This window comes from Cryptomeria japonica, chromosome 6 (assembly GCF_030272615.1).
Source record: "Cryptomeria japonica chromosome 6, Sugi_1.0, whole genome shotgun sequence".
Classification (NCBI taxonomy): Eukaryota; Viridiplantae; Streptophyta; class Pinopsida; order Cupressales; family Cupressaceae; genus Cryptomeria; species Cryptomeria japonica.
The window spans coordinates 52,440,600-52,462,513 of record NC_081410.1 but is presented as its reverse complement, the minus strand read 5'-3'; the positions used below and the strand labels follow the sequence as shown (position 1 = coordinate 52,462,513).

Below are 21,914 nucleotides of genomic sequence, written 5' to 3'. Positions count from 1 at the left end.
AGTTTGCTGCTCAAAATGCTTTTGAAGTGTTCTATGTGTTATTGTGCTTCTATAAGTTGAATATCTCTTAGCAATTATTGGAAGCTGTCTTGCAATCAATGTTAAGTTGGTTGTTGTACCTTTAAATGCAATTACTGTATTTAGCTCATAACATCTTTTGTATATATAGGTGAAGTCAATTGGAGTGTTTTACTGTTAACTGTAGGCTTTCTATTGTAGGTCACAGTGATGTTAGACTTGTAACTTTTTAGGTTCCCCTCTTCTGATTTACTGAGTCTTTTGTTGTTTAACCAATCCTAGTTTTATATGTATTTGCAATACTCGGTCTCTGCCTTTAGCTAAACAGCACAAGTGTGCTAGTTGAAGGCTTACTTCCAAGCCAAAAAAAAAGGCATTAAGGCCTCTCACGTTGAGTTGAAGTCTGTGTCTATTTTTAACCTTAGCCAAAGAACATAAAGTGGTAAGTTTTTATATTAAGTTTTTATGTTAAGTTTTTATGTTAAGTTTGTTTGTACTGCATACTCAAAAGCACACCTTTTGTTTTGTTTGCTATGCTTGAACCACCTCAACACACCTGCATAAATTGTATGTTGCAAGAACATATTGCTAAAATTAGGGCTTTCTGTTTTACTTTTGTTATATAGAGCATAATTTGAGGACGCGGGCAGCCGAGGCGAGTAAACCAGGACTCCCAAGCCAAGTCTGGCCAAGTACTCAATCGAGTCCTGCTCCAAGACTCCCGAGTCTTAGGCTCTGAGTCCTGAGCCTAGACTCTTCTTAAGCATGAACGTAAAAGACGTAGCAACTAAAATTTCAAATCCTAAGAGTTTGAGGGTCATATGATAGGTGTAAAAGTTTGAATTATGATAAATTGATAGTCAAAATAGACTTTTATGTTTTGTAAATGCATGGATTTTTATTTTTTTGTGTAATTATGACGCTTGTAGAGTCCCAAGTCGGAGTCAAAATTTTCATCTGCCGAATCAAGACCAAGTCCAAGTTTTCAAACTTTGAATAGAGTTTCTGTTGAAATTAGTAGCTAGCTCGGATTATACTAGCCCAGATTGTCGAACTTTAATGTTGCTAAAAGCAATTAAAGTTTCATTATTATTCATACACTTAAACTCATATAAGGCTGGCCCTATTTGGGCGTATAACCAATGTATAACGTGTTCTAGGGCAGCACCCAAATTGGGTGGTTAAGCGAACATCATATAACATGTAATAAATTTGTATTTTAGGCGGCAAGTGTACATAAGCTGACCTAGCCTATAAGGCAATATAATCATGTATAAATACAAGATGGTGATGCCTCGTTATAACACATTCAAGTGAATTACTTCTCTTATTAGAAATTCATCTAAGTATTCAGCTAAGGAAAAATTAGCACTTGTTCATTATGATTTATGTGGACCCATGTTTGTTCCATCACCTAGAGGATTTCTATACTATGTTACATTTATAGATGATTTTTCTAAAAAGACTTGGATTTGCTTTCTAAAATCTAAAGAATCTGATGAAAAGCTAAGTAGGTTTAAAGAATTTAAAGCCCTAACTGAAAACATGTCTGGTAAAAGGATTAAAGTGTTAAGATCTGACAATGGAGGTGAATACACCTCAAGTAGTTTCAATGACTTTTGTGTAGAGACGGGAATTAAGAGAGAGTTATGTGTTCCCTACAATCCTCAGCAAAATGGTGTGGCTGAACGAAAGAATGGAGCCATTGTTGAAGCAGCTAAAGCAATGATTCATGATCAGGATCTGCAGACCTTCTTGTGGGCCGAAGCATCCAAGTTTGTAGTGTACATTCAGAACAGATGCCCTCATCGTGTCCTAAAGAACATAACTCCCGAAGAAGCCTTAAAGAACATAACTCCCGAAGAAGCCTTCACTGGAGTCAAACCGGATATCAGCCACCTAAGGATTTTTGGAAGTCCTATGTATGTTCATGTGCCAAAGGAAAAGAGAACTAGGCTAAAGCCATCCAAGAAGAAAGGTATCCTTGTTGGATACAGTGAATCCTCCAAAGCATTTCATATCTGCATTCCAAGACAAAGGTATATTGAGGTAAGTAGGGATGTCACTTTTGAAGAAAATATTGCTTTCAAGAAATCTAAAGGTTCCCTTGTCAATAATGATAAAGAAGTTAATGATAATCAAGATATGGATATTGATACTAACCCTAAGATTCAGAGGGAGTCCATTGAGCCTCTCGAACCTATTGAGCATGGTGATCCTCCTGAGCCTCTGGATCCAACTAATGGACCTAGAGATATTGTAGTTAGCAAGAAAAGGCCACTTTGGGTTAGGAGCACAATTCGAGAAGCAGAAAAGTTTGCAGCTCCCCAAGGAACATTTAGAGAAAGCCGAAGACCTCAGAAATTATAAAACTATGTTGCAATGATGTGCAATATAATTGAGACTGAACCATCAAGCATAGAAGAAACAATGAACCAGCAAGCATGGAAACTAGCTAATGGACAACGAGTATCAATCTATCATCAAGAATGATGTCTGGGATATTGTGCCTAGATCTAAAGGTAAGTCTGTTGTTTCTTTTAAATGGTTGTATTGAGGAATATAAAGCTAGATTTGTAGCTCGTGGTTTTTCTCAAAAGCAAGGCATATAGATTATGAAAAGACATTTGCTCCTGTTGCTAGATATACTTCCATTAGAACTATTATAGCTATTGCTACAGCTAATGGTTGGAAGTTACATCAGATGAATGCAAAGACTGCTTTCCTGAATGGTGTCATTGAGGAAGAAGTCTATATTGAGCAACCAGAAGGATATGAGACTCACAATAGAGAAATTCATGTATGCAGATTGAAGAAAGCTCTTTACGGCCTCAAGTAAGCTCCTCGAGCTTGGTATGAAAGAATTGACAAGTATTTGGTTAGTTTAGGGTTTTGTAAAAATGATGTTGATCGTACCCTATACTTCAAAGTATTTAATGGTGAAATGCTAATTCTGGTTTTATATGTGGATGATTTATTTCTAACTAGTGAAGATAGCCTCATCATTAGATGTAAGAAAGAATTAGCCACTGAATTTGAAATGAAAGATCTAGGTTTAATGCATTACTTTCTAGGGTTAAAAGTATGGCAAAGATCTAATGATATTATACTTAGTCAAGAAAAACATACCATTGATATATTGAAAAGATTTGGTATGTTGGATTGTAAACCATTACTTTCTAGGTCTAATGCATTACTTTCTAGGGTTAGAAGTGTGGCAAAGACCTAATGAAATCATTCTAAGTCAAGGAAAATATACTGTTGATATTTTGAAGAGATTTGAAATGTTGGATTGCAAACTTATGTCTACCCCTATGGAAACTAACTTGAAGAAATTGAGTTTATCTGCAGCTAACTCTGATTTTGCAGATCCATTGGAGTACAGGCAGTTGATTGGATCCTTGATGTATCTAGTTAACACTAGACCGGATATTTGTTATGCAATGAGTGCACTTAGCCAGTTCATGAACAAGCCGAAGCATGTTCATCTTGTTGCAGTCAAGCGTATACTGAGATATTTGCGAGGCACAGTTGGCTATGGGTTGAAGTATCCAATCAACACTATCATCACCTTGGAGGGCTACTCTAATTCTGATTGGGCAGGAAGTGTAACTGATAGAAAGAGCACTTCAGGAATCTGTTTCGGTTTGGGTTCTGCCATGATTTCCTGGGCCAGCAAGAAACAGTCCTCAGTTGCATTAAGTACAGCAGAAGCTGAGTACATTGCATCACGTGTGGGGACAAGAGAAGCAGTATGGCTTCACAAGCTTCTTGCTGGGTTGTTTGGACAACCTTGGGAACCCTCAATCATTTATTGTGACAATAAGAGTTGTATTAAAATGTCTGCTAATCCAGTGTTTCATGACAGGTCAAAACATGTGGAAACTCATTATCACTATGTTCATGATATGGTACAGAGAGGTGCCATTCAGCTAAAATATGTCAACACTGATGAGCAGATTGCAAATGTTCTCACCAAACCTCTAGCTCGAGTGAAGTTTGAATACTTCAGAGAGAGGCTTTGGAGTTGTGGAGAACGCAGCCTTGATTAAGAGGGAGTCTCAATCTCAATGATGCAGTCAAGTAGCACCTTCCACCCTCTGCGGGCAATGCAAGGTGGAGTCACCCTTTCCGAGCAATGCAAAGTGACATTGTTTCCTTCTCTGGGAGAAGGCTGAGGTATAAGACCTCTTCCACCCTCTGTGGGCAATGCAAGGTGGATCCATCCTCTACAGGCAATGCAAGATGGATGTCATGGAAGGTCCATGACGTGTTATGGTTACTTGGTGTTATCCTCCCTAGCTAAGAGGGAGTGTTGAAATTAGTAGCTAGCTCGGATTATGCTAGCCCAGATTGTCAAACTTTAATGTTGCTAAAAGCAATTAAAGTTTCATTATTATTCATACAGTTAAACTCATATAAGGCTGGCCCTATTTGGGCGTATAACCAATGTATAACGTGTTCTAGGGCAGCACCCAAATTGGATAGTTAAGCAAACATCATATAACGTGTAATAAATTTGTATTTTTGGCGACAAGTGTACTTAAGCCGACCTAGCCTATAAGGCAAGATAATCATGTATAAATACAAGATGGTGATGCCTTGTTATAACACATTCAAGCGAATTACTTCTCTTATCAGAAATCCATCTAAGTATTCAACTAATCCTTCTTGAAGACAGCGAACATCCTTCTTAAAGATAGCGAACATCACTAAGTGACTGCGAACTGGTTTCAAGTGGCAGCAGTCATCTTTGAAGATCAGCGAACTATCCTTGAAGGCTGTTAACAACATTCTAGGATCAGCGAACTTCATCCCTGTGACAACAGCCCTTGTATTACAGATAAGTTCATCACTTCAGCATGCCCTAGGTTAGAAATACCATTGTGATTAGATTGTTGTTAAACAGTGAAGCTCATTGTAATTTATAGTGGTGTTACATAATAAAGATCTGAGATTAGTGGCTGAGTTTTTCATCTCCAAGAGGGAGGTTTTCCCAGGCCATCTGTGTGATTTGTGTTTGTTCTTAATTGCATTCTGATTTTGTTATTTATTATTTAATCTGATTGCTAAAATTAACAGTTTCCCCTTATAATTTGAAGAATGGCTATGCTGTACACATTTTTTCAATCTTGCGCTGAAATATGCAAATTTAAACACTAGATTGCATCAAGTTAAAATTCTCCACCAGAATGCTTGCAATCAAAGTCAGCACAGTGAAATGAAATACAATGCACTAGAATGAAATTTAGAGAAGGCACTCTATTCATCATGATTGAAGGGATATATGATATCAACAACATCAGCCAGACACTTACATTGAGGCAGCAACTTCTTCAAGTCAAAATGAGCAAAGGAGATTCAGTCATGTCCTTCTTCATGAAGATTTCAGAATTGAAGGACCAACTCAGCGCCATTGGAAGCAAGGTTGTGGACAAGAATATTGTCATGATTGCTTTGAATGGTGTTCCTGACTCTTGGGATCCTTTCATTCAAAGCATAAATAGAAGAGCTGAATTCCCTTCCCTTGATCGCCTCCGGTCAGATTGCATTCAAGAGGATTCACGCCTTGCTGCCAGAGAAATGCATAAAGGCTCTCATGGAGGAGATCAACATGTGCTTGCATCTCAATATGTTAGAAGAAAGGGAGGCCATTGGAAGAAGAAGAACTTCAAAAGAGATAGAGGCTTCAGACCTCCTACTTTTAATTCAAGGAAGAAGCCAAGGGATCTTTCACGTGTCTGTTGCTTCAGATGCAACAAGTTTGGACATTATGCCAAAGAATGTCAGAATCTGCCCATGCAAGGAGAGGCCAACCTGAACGAAGTTGCAAACTCAGAGGATAATGAAGACTATCTCTTCATTTCTGCCATGTCTAGCAATGTGCCAACCGATAGTAACACTTGGTTGATAGACAGTGGTGCATCTAGACACATCACGGGATATTGAGAGCATCTCTCAGACTTAATGGAGAAAGAGTCCAACCTTCAAGTGGTAATTGGTGATAATGCTCAGTACTCGGTAAGAGGTTTTGGTAGCACTTCTTTCAATTTAGAATCTGGCATTCCTTGCATCTTAGTGATATTTTATTTGTTCCTGGAATTAAGAGGAATTTAATTTCTATTTCTGCCCTAGAAGATAAAGGTTATCAAATAGCATTTTTTTGAGGGTAAAGTACTTGCATGGCCCAAGAAATCTAGTATTAAATCTGCTCGTGTTATTGGAAATAGATATGATAGTTTGTATAAGCTTTCAACTAACCCCATTCGAGCACTCATTCATGAAGCTTCTGAATCTAGCGAGCTATGGCATAGAAGGCTCGATCATCTTCACTATCAGGCACTTCCTTCACTTGAAAAGATGGTTAAACGTATGCCTAAACTTAATCAATTTCATGATGATGCTTGCACAGGTTGTGCATTAGGTAAGAACGCTAAAAGTCCATTTCATAAAAGTGAAAGTAGAGCTAAGGAAAAATTAGCACTTGTTCATTCTGATCTATGTGGACCCATGTATGTTCGTTCACCTAGCAGATTTCTATACTATGATACATTTATAGATGACTTTTCTAGAAAGACTTGGATTTACTTTCTAAACTCTAAAGAATCTGATGAAGTGTTAAGTAGGTTTAAAGAATTTAAAGCTCTAGCTGAAAATATGTCTAGTAAAAGGATTAAAGTGTTAAGATCTGACAATGCAGGTGAATACACCTCAAGTGGCTTCAACGACTTTTGTGTAGAAACGGGAATTAAGAGGGAGTTATGTGTTCCCTACAATCCTCAGCAAAATGGTGTAGCTGAACAAAAGAATAGAGCCATTGTTGAAGCTGCCAAAGCTATGATTTACAATCAGGACCTGCAATCCTTCTTATGGGCTGAAGCATCCAAGACTGCAGTGTACATTCAGAATAGATGCCCTCACCGTGTCCTGTAGAACATAACTCCCGAGGAAGCTTTCACTGAAGTAAACCCAGATATCAGCCACCTAAGGATCTTTGGAAGTCTTGTCTATGTTCATGTGCCAAAGGAAAAGAGGACTAAGTTAGAGCCTTCCGGAAAGAAGGGTATCCTTGTTGGATATAGTCAATCTTCTAAGGCATTTCGCATCTATATTCCTGATCAAACGTATATTGAGGTAAGTAGGTATGTCACCTTTGAAGAAAATATTACTTTCAAGAAATCTAAAGGTTCTCTTATTGATAATGATAAAGAAGTCAATGATAATCAAAACATGGATATTGATACTAACCCTGAGATTCAGAGGGAGTCTATTGAACCTCCTGAACCTATTGAGCATGATGATCATCCTGAGCCTCTGGTTCCAACTGATGGACCTAGAGACATTGCAGTTAGCAAGAAAAGACCACTTTGGGTTAGAAGCACAATTCAAGATGCAGAAAAGTTTGCAGCTCCTAGTGGCACTTTCAGAGAAAGTAAGAGACCTTAAAAGCTCTCCAACTATGCTGCAATGATGTGCAACATCATTGAGGCTGAACCATCCAGCATAGAAGAAGTCGTGAACCAGCAAGCATGGAAGTTAACTATGGACGAAGAGTATCGATCCATCATCAAGAATGATGTCTGGGATATTGTGCCTAGACCTAAAAGTAATTCTGCTGTTTGTTCCAAATGGTTGTTTAAATTAAACATGTTGCTGATGGTAGTATAGAGAAATATAAAGCTAAATTTGTAGCTCGTGGTTTTTCTCAAAAGTAAGGCATAGATTATGAAGAAACATTTGCTCCTATTGCTAGATATACTTCCATTAGAACTATTATAGCTATTGTTGCAGCCAAAGGTTGGAAATTACATTAGATGGATGTAAAGATTGCCTTCTTTAATGGTGTTATTGAGGAAGAAGTCTATATTGAACAACCTGAATGTTATGAGATTCACAATAGAGAAACTCATGTGTGCAGATTGAAGAAAAGCTCTCTACGGCCTCAAGCAAGCTCCTAGAGCTTGGTATGAAAGAATTCATAAGTACTTAGTTAGTTTATAGTTTAGGATTTTATAAGAATGATGTTGATCCTAACATTTACTTTAAAGTATTTAATGGTGAAATGTTAATTATAGTTTTATATGTGGATGATTTATTTCTAACTGGTGAAGATAGTCTCATCATTAGGTGTAAGAAAGAATTAGCTACTAAATTTGAAATGAAGAATCTAGGTCTAATGCATTACTTTTTAGGGTTAGAAGTGTGGCAAAGACCTAATGAAATTATTCTAAGTCAAGGTAAATATACTATTGATATATTGAAAAGATTTGGTATGATGGATTGTAAACCTATGTCTACTCCTATGGAAACTAACTTGAAGAAGTTGAGTATTTCTGCAGCTAACTCTGATTTTGCAGATCCTTCAGAGTACAAGCAGTTGATTGGATCCTTGATGTATCTAGTCAACACTAGACCAGATATTTGCTATGTAGTGAGTGCACTTGGCCAATTCATGAACCAGCCAAAGCATGTTCACTTGGTGGCAGCCAAGCACATCCTGAGATACTTGAGTGGAACAGTTGGCTATGGACTGAAGTATCCAATCAACACAGTAATCAATTTGTAAGGTTGTTCTGATTCTCATTGGGTCGAAAGTGTTACTGACAGGAAAAGCACTTCAGGAATCCATTTCAGCTTGGGTTCCGTTATGATCTCTTGGGCCAGTAGGAAACAGTCCTCAGTTGCATTAAGTGTTGCGGAAGCTGAATACATTGCTTCAAGTGTGGCAACTAGAGAAGCAGTTTGGCTTACAAGCTTCTTGCTGGGTTGTTTGGACAACCTTGGGAATCCACTGTTATTTATTGTGATAACCAGAGTTGTATTAAAATGTCTAATAATCCCGTGTTTCATGACAGGTCAAAACATGTGGAAACTCATTATCACTATGTTCGTGATATGGCACAAAGAGGTGCCATCCAGCTGAAATATATCAGCACTGACGAACAGGTTTCAGATGTTCTCACCAAGCCTCTAGCTCGAGTGAAGTTTGAGTACTTCAGAGAGAAGCTTGGAATTGTGGAGAACACAGCACTGATTGAGAGGGAGTCTCAATCTTAGAGATGCAATTCAGTTTGCATCCTCCACCCTCTACGGGCAATGCAAGGTGGAGTCACCCTCTGTGGGCAATGCAAGGTGACATTGTATCCTTCTCTGGGAGAAGGCTGAGGTGTAAGACCTCTTCCACCCTCTGCGAGCAATGCAAGGTGGATCCATCCTCTGCAGGCAATGCAAGATGGACATCATGAAATGAGTTCATGATATTTATATGTTTTATTGCAGGTATACTCTATGGAGCTTACACATTCATCCTTGCGGGCAATGCAAGATGAAAGTCATGAATGGATCATGACAAGTGGCAGATATCCTCCCTAGCTAAGAGGGAGTGCTGAAAATAATAGCTAGCTCAGATACCTGATTATTGCATTCTAAATACAAATGTATTCTCTCTTATGTAAATCGAATTTTGGGCTGGACCCAAACATGTAGCGTGGAGGAAATTAATTGTAACTTTGGGCTGGACCCAAACTTGTAACGTGGAGACACTTAATTGTAGCTTTGGGCTGGACCCAAACTTGTAACGTTAAAGGCAATAAATAAAATAAATCAATAAACTAAATGCAAGCCGACTTGAGGGTTGGCGCCAAAGATGGGATATAAATATAACAGCAAATGAAGTCATTACACAATCACACCATCTCATGCAAATGTTATCTGCTCTCCAAGCAGCGATCTCTCCTTCACTCAAGCGAACTCATACAAGTCTATTGTGCAAAATCTTCATGGTTGATTGTGGCGAAGTAGTCAAAGACCCTCATACGAACTTGGGAAGGACTTCTATTGTGCGAATCTAACCTTATACATCTGCTGATGATTCTCCTATCCATCCGCTGTTGATAAGGACTGCAAGCTTCATTGATATACTGAACAGCAATCTGAGATAAGTGTATTGCCTTGTAATTGCCTACATTTGAGATAATACATATTGTATTTGAGGCTGGGTTTTTCACCTCCACGAGGGAGGTGTTCCCAGGGTATTGGTGTCTTTTGTCTTGTGTTTTGTTGCTGTTACTGTTCATTCACAGTCTGATTATAATCTAATTGCTTAAATCAACAACTGGTTGCTTAAAATTAACAATAGCAAGGCCAAATTCTCGTATATAACTATGTCCTCTCCTTGCTTATCTCTCTAAAGCTGTACAGAAACCAAGATGAACTCTAAAAATCACTGCTGCACCATGTTGATGCTGATGCTATTCTTGACTGTGTATTCAACACACCTGCACAAAGACCAAGGCTGCTTCTAGGTTTGCTTCAGTATGAGGGGAACTTGCAGTGTACTATTGCACTGCTGAAGGAAGAACACCTACAGAGCAACACAGGTAAAACTCTAACGATCTGGTGAATGGGGCAACCTTGGACTGGTTTTGAAAGCCGATCTTTCTCTCTGTGGTGCAATTGTTTACTCTTTTCCATCGGTGGAGAAGTAAGATTTTGTCTGTTACAATGAACCTTAGTTTTGTGGCAGAATCAGTTTGCACGTGTGCCCTTGGTAGCCTTGATTTGATACAAAGGTTAAAACTATTGCTCTGGTTCCCATCTGAACCTTTTTTAATTTAATAGACTTCCAATGATTTTGAGAAAAACTAAACTGATACAATTATTGGCAATTGCTAAAAAGATTGGCAAGTTTTTAAAGATAGATCCAGAGATAAATGGGACCCATAATAGTTTTGCCCGGGTTTGAGATTATGCAAGCATTTCTAAGCCTTATATCATCTAGATTTTGACTTTGAATCAACCTTGACTTCAAAAAGTGGATTTTGAGAATCTGCCTTTTAATGTTTTCTTTGTAATTAAGTTTGGGCATAGAATTAATGAGTGCTGTTCTCCAAAAATGTCCAGGTGTTTGGTTCCACTTCAATTGAATTCAGCTGCACAAATGGATTTCAAAAGCAGTAAAGTCAAATGAGGGTTTTATGTGGAGAAACCAATGTCACTTAATGGTTGCACCAGAGGAAGAAATGGTCAGCCCTGCTCAGGCTACTTTCAAGGAGATCTTGGGGGATCCAAGAGATCTAACCTGTGTTTACTCTAAACCCTTTTATATGAGGGTTTTATGTGGAGAAACCAATGTCACTTAATGGTTGCACCAGAGGAAGAAATGGTCAGCCCTGCTCAGGCTACTTTCAAGGAGATCTTGGGGGATCCAAGATATCTAGCCTGTGTTTACTCTAAACCATTTTATGATGAGGTTATCCCACAGGGCTCTGCCATTCCACGAGTGTATGTATAGAACGAAGCAGATCTGCACTTGTCTCTTGATATTGGCACTTTGATTTTTGATGATGGACGATTGTTTCAGGATCATCCTCCTCCTTTGGATGTTTAGGAGAGCTTTATACATCTCTCCCTTAGATAAGATGTTTCTCTCTACAAACAAACGTAAGAAGCGGAAAGTATGGTTTAAAGATCGCAAATGGAAGCTAAGGTTCACAATTGACCTTGGAGGCACTCTTCTCTCCTAAGGGTAGCAGATCAGTTGTTGCTCTATCTTGAGGACTTCCTTGAGTTTGTTAGATGCGCTTTTGGAAGTTTGAATGTCTTTCTTTGTGTTGCAAGATTGAGTACAATGCCTTATTTTGTAGAGCTAGGTTAGTATTTAGGTCTTTCCCATTGAGGAAATCATGTTAATTTTTGCAGGTCAGGCTGTTTTAGTTGGTTCTTCTGTGCATTACAGCTATATTATCTTGATGGTTAATGTCTCCTCAGTGTTGTAAATATAATAGTACTGCTATTCAGCAGACTGTGAATTCCTTGATGTGTTAAGGCTGTCAGGACATCCCCCAATGCCCCCTAGAAAAGGTAAACATCCACAAGACCCCAAAAAAAGGGCATGAGAAAAAATACAGACACAAGAACAGAGATCCCCTGGGCATACATGTGCACCCAAAACACATGGGACGACCCTAGAGGGCAAAGAATGTGTCATTGTGCAGCAATGCTGTTATTTATAGGTAATGGTGTCTCTCAGTGTATAGTCTTTTTAATGGTGTACTCTCCCACTAGGCCACATTTGACCTTTGTATACCCTTCCTAGCCGAGAATTGCATCAGATGAGTTGTCTATAGAAATCAAGCCACCCTGTAGGATTCCTCTTCTTCCCCCTAGAAATAAATGGACCAATAACCATCTGCTGATCCATCTGTGCATCCTCTGCATTGAGAATACTAGTGAAAGTAGTTCCTATAATGGCCCCTTGATATAGAAATAAATGGACCAACATCCATCTGTATTGGGAATATTAGTGAAAAAGGCTCCTCTGATGGCCCCTCAATATGCTCAATTACCTCCATAATTAATCCAAATTTGGCAGTGCTGTTGTCAACATCTTCCTCGTCCATATCAAAAGATCCCCTTCGATCCCTCATTATGCTCTATCTCAATATGTCAAGCAATTCATGTCTCTATGTGCTCATCGTGTTCTCCCTATCCTTGATCATCCTGCTCTATGAATCCATGACCATTATAATCCTCATATCACCTCGTTCAGCTTCTACCTTTGGTATTTGAGAAGCAAACATGACCTCCATTGATAAGTTATCAAAGAACAAACCTCTTAAATGTCCAAGTTTTGTGTCAAATATTAGATTTAAAAACTTAGGGATCATAGTGCTTGGAAAAGAAATTAAAATGGGCAATGCACTTTTGCCCACATTATCCCCAAATGAACTCATGTGCAGCTCCTATTGCTTCACAAAAAGTCATCCTCATTCTAAACATCCAAGTCCTCCTCCCTCTCATCATTAGGTGTATCCTCAACCAAATCTTTGCCATCTCCCTCTCCATCATCAGTCAAGTAACCCCCTTCATTTGCTTGATCTTTTTTGAATCATTTTCCTTCTATTTAATATTGGGAGACAATATCAATCATACTCAACATCAAGCAAATCAACCTACCTATCCCTCAAGTTAGAATTTTTGGAAACTCTAGATTGCTAAGCCCTTTTACCTCTAGGCTATTGTTGCAGGAGAATTTATGTGGCACCTTCTTTTGCCAAATAGTCCCATTCATCTACTTAGTGTTTTCTATAGTGGTTTCATCCTTCAAACCTCTGGAAACAATCTCCGCTTGCACAGAACATAAATTGCCGGAAACTTATAGATTGCTAGAACCTTTTCCTCTAGATTCTTCTTGTAGGGGAATTTCTCAAGCATCTTCTCTGATTTAAGAATTGTGACGTTGTGACCGGTCTATTTCAACCATTGCAGATATGTCCATTGAGAATTTTTCAAGCGTTCTCTTCTTGTTTAGCTCACTTGCTCGAAATGCTTGGGCTTGCTAATGAGTTAAGGAAGGTACAACCTCTATCCAGAAAAATTCCTATCAATAGATAGATGGCAATTGCAAACACCTTATAATCGGCAAGATGTCATTCCCATCATTACAATCTTGTGTGCTTGATTATAATAGAGTAGGCTTCCCCTACAATTCTATGGGCCTGTTGGCTAAAAGAATTAATGACGTGCTAGAATCGAGCTAGAGCAGCCCATCTGGGAAGATCCAATTGAGCCAAACATATACAATGACAAATGAAATCCCTTTGAGCATCTTGCTCATGACTCAAAAAATTGCAAATAGCAACTCAATAAACAAGGAGGCATCTATAGACCTTGCATGAATAGAATGAATAAGAAGACATCTGTAGACCTTGCATGAATAGAATGAATAAAGAGGCAAGTAGATAAAAAATTGTGAATAGCAACTCAATATACAAGAAGGTATCTATAGACCTTGCATGGATAGAATGAATAATGAGGCAAGTGCATAATTTCTAATTTCTTTAATTAACCTAGAACAAATCGTATCCTAAAGGACTTCAGCCTATATAATCTTTTTCAGCCTCCTACTCCAATAGATATGTCATTTTGACATTTTCTAAAAGATCAGTTTTGCAAAACTCATTAATGAACTCTAGTTTTTGTGCATTCCAAATACCCAACCTCATAACCTTCTTCCTTCTATTGGTAAAACCTTAAAACAAGGAGTGCATAAAAATCATGGCTCATTGTACATATTAAATACCGGACTCGTAACCTTCTTCCTTCTATTGATAAAACGAGCAATGCATAAAAATCATGGTTTGTGGGATATTTAGGGAAATAGATTGCACATATCAATTGTGTACTTTCCCATGTGTTCATCAATATATTTGAACATCTCTACCTTCTTACAAAGGTCAATGCATAAAAATCATGGTTTGTGGGATATTTAGAGAAATAGATTGCACATATCAATTGTGTACTTTCCCATGTGTTCATCAATATATTTGAAAATCTTTACCTTCTTACAAAGGTCAAGGTCCTCATTATGCACAAGCATCAAAACTGTGTGATGAGCGCATGATTATATTGAGAGGGGGGGGTGAATCAGTATAATACAATCTTTTACTTTTTCAATTCAACAATCATAACAACATTAATAGCAAAATATCATTCACATAAGATGCAACAATTACATAATACAAGAAGAACATAAGATTTACATGGAAAACCTTATAAGAGAAAACCATGACAAAATATTGCTTATATAAACTGTCTCACAAACTTTGTAGGCACCAACCCACAGAAGACACCAGTCTCCTCAATTTGTAGACACCAACCTACTGGGGACACTATGGTATACCAATCACTTGAGCTATAAATTTACCAATTAAAAACCGTTCAGCAAGTTAAATCCTGCTTTAGGTCTTGTAATCATGTTAGACAATATTGGAAATGTAATTCATAAGACCAATTTATTTCATAAGACCAATTTATTTCATTAGGGTTAGGGTTGGACAATATTGGAAACCTTGAGGTAACCTACTTGTAGACTGATTTCCATGTGCCCTAGAACAAGTAATTCCCCATCCTCCGTTAGGGTTGATGATTAGGAAAGAAGTAAGGATTGGGACTTAAGTATAGTAACTGTCAAAGACTCAAATGTATTATGAATCCTAATTGTTCCTTAATTTTAAGGATCTGGTTTAAGACATAATAATGCATAGTGACGTATGTTAATTATTGGGAATTGCCAGCCTCCCAGTAGGGAACATTACACCATCCCAAGTGCTCATCAAACCTTACACAGTCTTTATTATTGGCTTTGTCTAAGTCCAAAGGCCTAAATCCAAATCACCAAAGCCACCGAGTACCAACAATGTTTCCACCTTCTTCCTTAGATGGGAGGAACCCCTCATATCACTCAAGAGGTTCAAACTATAATGATGAGGGCAAAACCCAAATGCTTCAATGTTTCCACCTTCTTCCTTAGATAGAAACCCTCATATCACTCACAGGTTCCCCCTATAACAATAAGGACAAAGCCCCCAATGCCTTGCAGGTCAACTTTGACCATTAAATCCCAATACAGCTGAGCAAAACCAACTAAAGGCAAAGAATCACCTATAGAAGAGCAATTGTCACCAAATGAAATAACTAATAAAATTTTATGTTCCGATTCTATTTTTCCTGTCCCTAAAGTGGTTTTCCATTTTTAAATCCTTGTTTGAGCATTGCTTCTACATGCATCTAGGTTCTAATAATTTGTTGGGTTGTCCCAAAAATATCTCCTTGGAACAAGATCAAACCACCACCATCAAGAAAAACCTAACAACAAAAATTAAAAAGTATTTAAGCATCCTTCTCTTTACCCAACTCCTTATTATGCTTTCTCTATCTCACTTTATTCACTTCCATATGCATGTTTAAATATCAATTTTGTATACTATAATTCAAGAATATCTTTAAACATCAGGTTGAAGTTAAAGCTTGCACTTTGTAGACCCGATATCTATCTAGTGATCAAATATTAATAGCTTTAATTATATTCAAAATATTGAAAGGATTTAGAATCTCATCTGCTCATCTGCAAGCCAAAAGGTACCAATGATCAAATCTAGCGGTTGACTTGATAAAACCTAATTAAGTCTGATTTGTTATTAATAGTTGCTACCACAAGATGTGACATGTCATCTTGATGGGATTTGGGCTATTGAAAATGCCACCTAATATGCATATACATAACCTATCGTCCTATTCTTCCATTTTCACTTCTCCAATTTTAATGGATTTTATAATTCACCACGTGAATATATTCAAATTTAGTATTTACACCTAGTAAGTACAGTATAAGTAGTTTTGGAGCTAAGCTTCCTATAAACAGGGATTGCAAGATTGTTTTTTAGTTTTGGCCTTGAACCTCAAACTTGTAGTTGAGTCTATTTTTTACCTGTAATCAAGGAAAAAATTCCTCGCCTATGGCCTGAATTCTTTTCGGAATGTGGACACCAAAATACAATTAATTCATTAAAAAACTTTTCCTACTCATTAAATTTGTGGTGTTTATTGCCTATGGTTTGATCCCATTATTTCTTATGGCTGGTGACCTTTATTTCCTCACGCTTGTGACCTATACTTCCTGAGAATTGTAGGTCTTGTCGTGACTCAAATCCTAAGTTAAAAGGAACTTTTCACTGCTGCCAAACACTTGAGTTCAAACTTATTATTAAAAACGTGTGGAAGCCAAAGAATATATTAAATTTTCAGGTACCTGCTCTTGGACACCCTCAACTTTGCAGGAGCACGCAAGCATGACCAAAGCATGAACCCCACCAGCCAGTGCAACTTCCATGCTGCACTTGTCATCGGCAGCCAAGTTAGCAAGTGCACCCGCAGCACGTTCCTGCAACCGCAAGTGAAAACTAGTTAAATGGCAGTACCTTTCTTTACAAAGAGTTTATAGCTTCTATAACAAAATACCCGAAGCTAAAACCATTTGTTAGATATACTGAATTGCATTACCAAAACCCCATCCCCACCAGATGCCCACTTAAATATAAGATCCACAAGGGCCTTCACACCACCTGCTACTGCAATAGCACTCTGAAAAAAAACCAAAATATCTTCACCATCCTGAAATTAACACCATCACCATACCTTGGAATCTACAAAATACAAGCTAGAACTGAATACGTTACAACCATGACCTTGTGCTCTTCACCGACAGATAGATTCCATAAACCACCTGCAGCCTCTTCAGCAACCAATCTGTTTGGAGACCTTGCAAGGGATGCCAAAATGCCAATTCCTCCTTCTATTGCCACTGCTTTTGCTACATCGGCATTGACAGACAGGTTTGCTATAGCCTGCAAGAACATATTATACAATTTTGGTTGAATAAAGTGAACTAGGCTTCGTATCAATCAGATGTTAGCAGAACTAAATGAAGAAATGACTGATTATGGCCATGTGATGACAGCTTTTATGATATATTCAGGCAGCATTCCAACTAAAATTTCACCTTAGCAGCTTCTGATTGGACACCCTCACAACAAGACCTTGCAATTCCCAAGAGGAACTGAATACCACCACCACGCATCACTGCTTCTGCCCTTGATGGGTCAACAGTTGCATTTTCATCATCAACAACAACAAATGTCGCAAGGCCAGTTGCTGCCCTTTCCTGGACCTCTTCCTGCGAGCTTCTCAATAAACTCAATAATATTGGGGTTCCCTGTTTAAGCCAGAAACCATCTAACCCAGGGGGATTACTCTCTGCAATCCGCAGCAGTGCATGAGAAAGCACCCATTCAAGCCATTCAGTCAACTCTATAAGACTCTTATCCCCACTTTTTAGGTTCTGCCTGTTCCAAAACTTAATTATTTCTTCCTTCTCAGGGGTTACAGCAGACAATGCTTGCTTTTTGAATCCCCTTGAAAACAAATTCAAATGACTCATTGAATCAAGCCCTGTAAGAACGTCAGTGAACCGGGCTAACAGCAGCTTTGCCTTTGAATTGTAAGAAACATAATTGCGGTTCTCCTCCAGCAAAGGGCAATGCAACGCACACAGAACCCTCAAACTCTGCGATGAAAGCAACCGAAATGCTGCACTAGGTGTCACATCTGTCCGAGAAACATCCAATGCAACCAATTTCGGCAACTTACTCCAGAGCTGCAACACAGCGCTCCACTTAATATTTCTCGATCCAGCAACAGACAGAAACCTTAATGACACTGCATTCCCTAGTGCCCCTTCATCAATACTCATGCAATCCAAAAGCCCAAGCTCCCCAAGCTCTAAGCAATACTTCACAAGTGCACCGATGGCTTCGCCGTCAACATCCCTAACCCCAGACAGCCTCAGCCTCTTTAGCCTGGGGCAACACAATGCCACAACCCTGATCGCATCACTTGTAATCCTATCACAGTAATCTGGTCCCAGCTGAAGGCTCTCCAGACCCCCATGCCGGGCAGCCACCATAGAAAGCGTAGCATCGGTAAGTTCTCTGCATACATCCCCGCTCAAATCCCTAAGCTTCCTAGCCTCAAGGTTCACAATCACGCTGGCCGTATCGGCGCCTCTGAACCTAAGCCGCTGCAATTCTCCACAACGACCAGCCAGGGAAGCAGCGGCTTGGTCATCCAATTTGTGAGCCCTCACATCTAGTGAATTCCATAGGCATGGATAATGCCCTACTGCTCTAAATGTCTTACACACAGAAGCAAGGCTTGCCCTGTCCCTGTAATTCAAGAGATTAAAAACCGCAACTACAGTGTCATCCGGGAGACGTGTCCAGTCAACCTCATCGTGTTTTCTATCAACGTAGACAACTTCCTCCTCATCAAATACCTCATTATTATCGTTACCATTATTATCTACGCAATTGATATGTACAGCCTTTTCCTTTTTCTTCTCCTTCACATGCACAGCCTTTCTCCGAACCCTCCGAATCATCGCGCTTCCCTTCGATTAAATTATTTACAGACAACAAACCCTAGTGCTCAAACCCTAAGGGAAGAACAAATGTAAAAACCCTGATTGACGCCGCCATCCATATGTATTTACATCTTCTCTCCAACTAAAAAACAGCAAACGAAGGTGAATAAATTGAGAAGTAATTTGAGGTACCTGTGCGTTAACCGTTAAATGCCTGTGATTTTAATGCAATTGAATCAAATTTTGCTTGAGGGCAAAGGAAACCTGCAAATTCATGGGTTTCAACGGGGATGGAAGAATTTTTTGTCAAAAGAGAAGACAATTTTTTAAAATTGCAGATCTGAACGGCAGAATTAAAAGAATCTTCGAAGCATATGACCGTATAGAAAAAAGTCTGTTTAGATCAAAATGTCTGCAAAAACATTAAAAGTTCTGCGTTTCTTAGATTTTAGTAGGGTGTAAATTATAATTTAGGTTATTTGGATTTGCTGTCGGGATAATGAAAAATTAGATTTGTTCGTTTAGAATTGCATTTTTGTTTTGGAATTACGGGATTCGTCGCCAGAGAACACTGTCGTTTATATTTTATTGCGTTGATTCATAAGTTCTTATATTTTATTTATTTTGGATTAATTTATTCGTTAATTCTTATTATTAAGAATTTTTTAATATTAGAAGTGAAAAATCTTAGGCTTGTAAGACTTGTATAGATATTAAAAACCGCTGAGGGACATTTTAATCTCATAAACTCACAAAGGTTGTTTTGAGACCCACGGCGTATGAAAATGTTCTATTTAATTAACTTATGTTTAAATATTAATGTGAACAATGAATTATGTCATGTTTTATTCATTTATTATAATTATTAATTTTAAATGTGGGTAAGTAGCCAAAAATGGTCAATAGATATAAAGAAATATGTAAAGTTTAAAAATAAAATTTATTAAATAAGTTATGTATTAGTAGTATATTGTAAGTTCTTTCTTTGACTTTTTAATGGGGTTTTAACATTGATTGTCATTGAATAAATGGATTGTTCTTTTCAAAGATTTCCTCAAAATTAAATTTTAATTGTATGATTTGGGATAATATGGAGGTTTGTAATGTGTGATTTTGAGGAGTAATTTGTTAAAGGAATTTCCTTCTTTTTGGGTGCTAAAATAAATAGCTTAGTGGAATGGGAGGTGGTTATGCATGGCCTTTCATTGGTTGTATTATAAACAGACTTGTACTTTTAGTTGAAGGAAGTGTATCGCTTATGATCGATAGTATTTCTTGATGATCATATATGGATTGGTAGATTCACAATTTGAGATACAGTTAAATCTTTGTGTTCCAATTTTCTTTACATTAGCTTCCTTTGTTGTTTTTATGAATGTAATGGGGTTGTTGATATTTTTAGTGATTAGTGAGACCTGCGGCAAGGCTTGGAAAACTTCTTTACCAATGAATGTCAATTTTCATAAGTGTGTTAGTGGTTTGTATGAAGGCATTGCCTTCATTATTTTGTGTTGAGTATTCATGTTGTTTTGTGGTTGGTACTCTCTTCAATTCTCACATGCATTTAATCATGTATGGTATTGATTTGATTCGTGTGGTGCAGGTTGTGTATGTCGTGAAGGTGCCTTGGTTTACGATTGTCTATTTTCTTTTCTTAACTTGGTATATGGCATCTTTTGGCGATCATTTGAAGCTTCAGTTGATTGCCAAGAAGAGGAATGCTTCTAAAGCTTATGATCACTACCATCAAAGCAAGGTTCAAATCTAATGCAAAGGAAGACCTTCCACTACCTTGATGTTACCCATCTTGTTTTAGTTAAAAATATTCTCAATCTAATAGATATAAAAATAGCAATTTGTTGAGGTCATAAAAATCATGCATGGAGGACTTTTTCGAAGTCTGTAGAATTAGTTATCCCTTATGTGGAAGTATGGTAATGAGTGTTGTGTGCTCTAGTTTAACCTAGTCAAAAGGGATATTAGTTTGGATTCTCCAAATGAGTATGGTTTTTTCTCTAAAATAAGTTTGGTTATGCAATGTGGAAAATTTGTAAGTATTTTATGTTGACATATGTTGGTTGGCTATGTTACATCCCTCTTTTACACAAATATTTTGTAATGTTTGTTTAGCTTTGAAATACATGATGTTATCATGAACTTTATATAAATGGTGGATTCATGGTTTCTTTTTAAATGATATCAGTTGAGCAATATGTGAATTAATGTTATGATATTGGAAAAAAGCTTAATGTGTATAAGTTTCAGCTAACTACATTTTTATGACTAAGTGGATGCATGTAATTCATTGACCTTCGAGAAGAGAGGGAGACTATCATTAGGTAGAGGGAGTAAACGAATGGAAGGTCAATTTGCCATCTGAGTCGTATCGAGCCTATAAGTATTAGATACCTCTAGGGTTGATAGTGCCTAGGGTTTCAGTGTCATGGTCTAGGTTCAAGTTTGTCAAGCCCTAGAATAACAGTTGAGGCCTTAGGGTTTCCTTCTTTAATGTGAACTTCTTTCATCGACATGAGCTATCATTTAACTAAGTTAAGGATAAGAATTGAACCAAATGAATCTATGTTGATCTTTTGTTTTAATTAATTAACAATACTATGTATACACAATTATGTATATATGTGAACAATAAGTATGTGTATGTATGTATGTCTCAAATATTTGACTTCATTAGCCGATATAAGTGTTGTAATAATTTCAAATTAACTTATTATGAAAATCAAACAATTGAATACATAGACAATTATGTATTTATATAAATTCATGTGTGTGTGTATGCATGTATACATATGTTTGTATATATGTGTATGTATATACATATACATACATACATACATATGTATGTATGTATATACATATACATACATACATACATATGTATGTATGTATGTATGTATGTATGCATATGCATATGTATATGTATACATATATACACATAGATATCTATGTATTAAAATATATGTGTGTGTCTGTGTGTGTGTATTTGAAATGTGATGTCATCATGAACTTTATATGAATGGTGGATTTGTGTTTTTTTTTTTTTTATATTAGTTGAGCAATATGTGAATTAATGGTATGGTATTGGAAAAAGCTTAATGCGTATAAGTTTCGACTAACT

At 37.5% G+C, this 21,914-nt stretch overlaps 1 protein-coding gene across 1 annotated transcript in view; it reads right to left on the bottom strand.

Annotated features, from left to right (window-relative positions):
* LOC131064228 (protein ARABIDILLO 1) overlaps positions 1 to 19,341 on the bottom strand; it is an 87,952-nt gene extending 68,611 nt beyond the window's left edge. The window contains exons 1-4 of the mRNA XM_057998313.2: positions 17,360 to 19,341; positions 17,046 to 17,204; positions 16,861 to 16,941; positions 16,610 to 16,741 (exon numbers count right to left, since the gene is read on the bottom strand). Coding sequence (XP_057854296.1) covers positions 16,610 to 16,741; positions 16,861 to 16,941; positions 17,046 to 17,204; positions 17,360 to 18,796 — 1,809 coding nt within the window. The 5' untranslated portion in view covers positions 18,797 to 19,341. The remainder of the gene's footprint in view (positions 1 to 16,609; positions 16,742 to 16,860; positions 16,942 to 17,045; positions 17,205 to 17,359) is intronic.
* Positions 19,342 to 21,914: the final 2,573 nt, after the last annotated feature.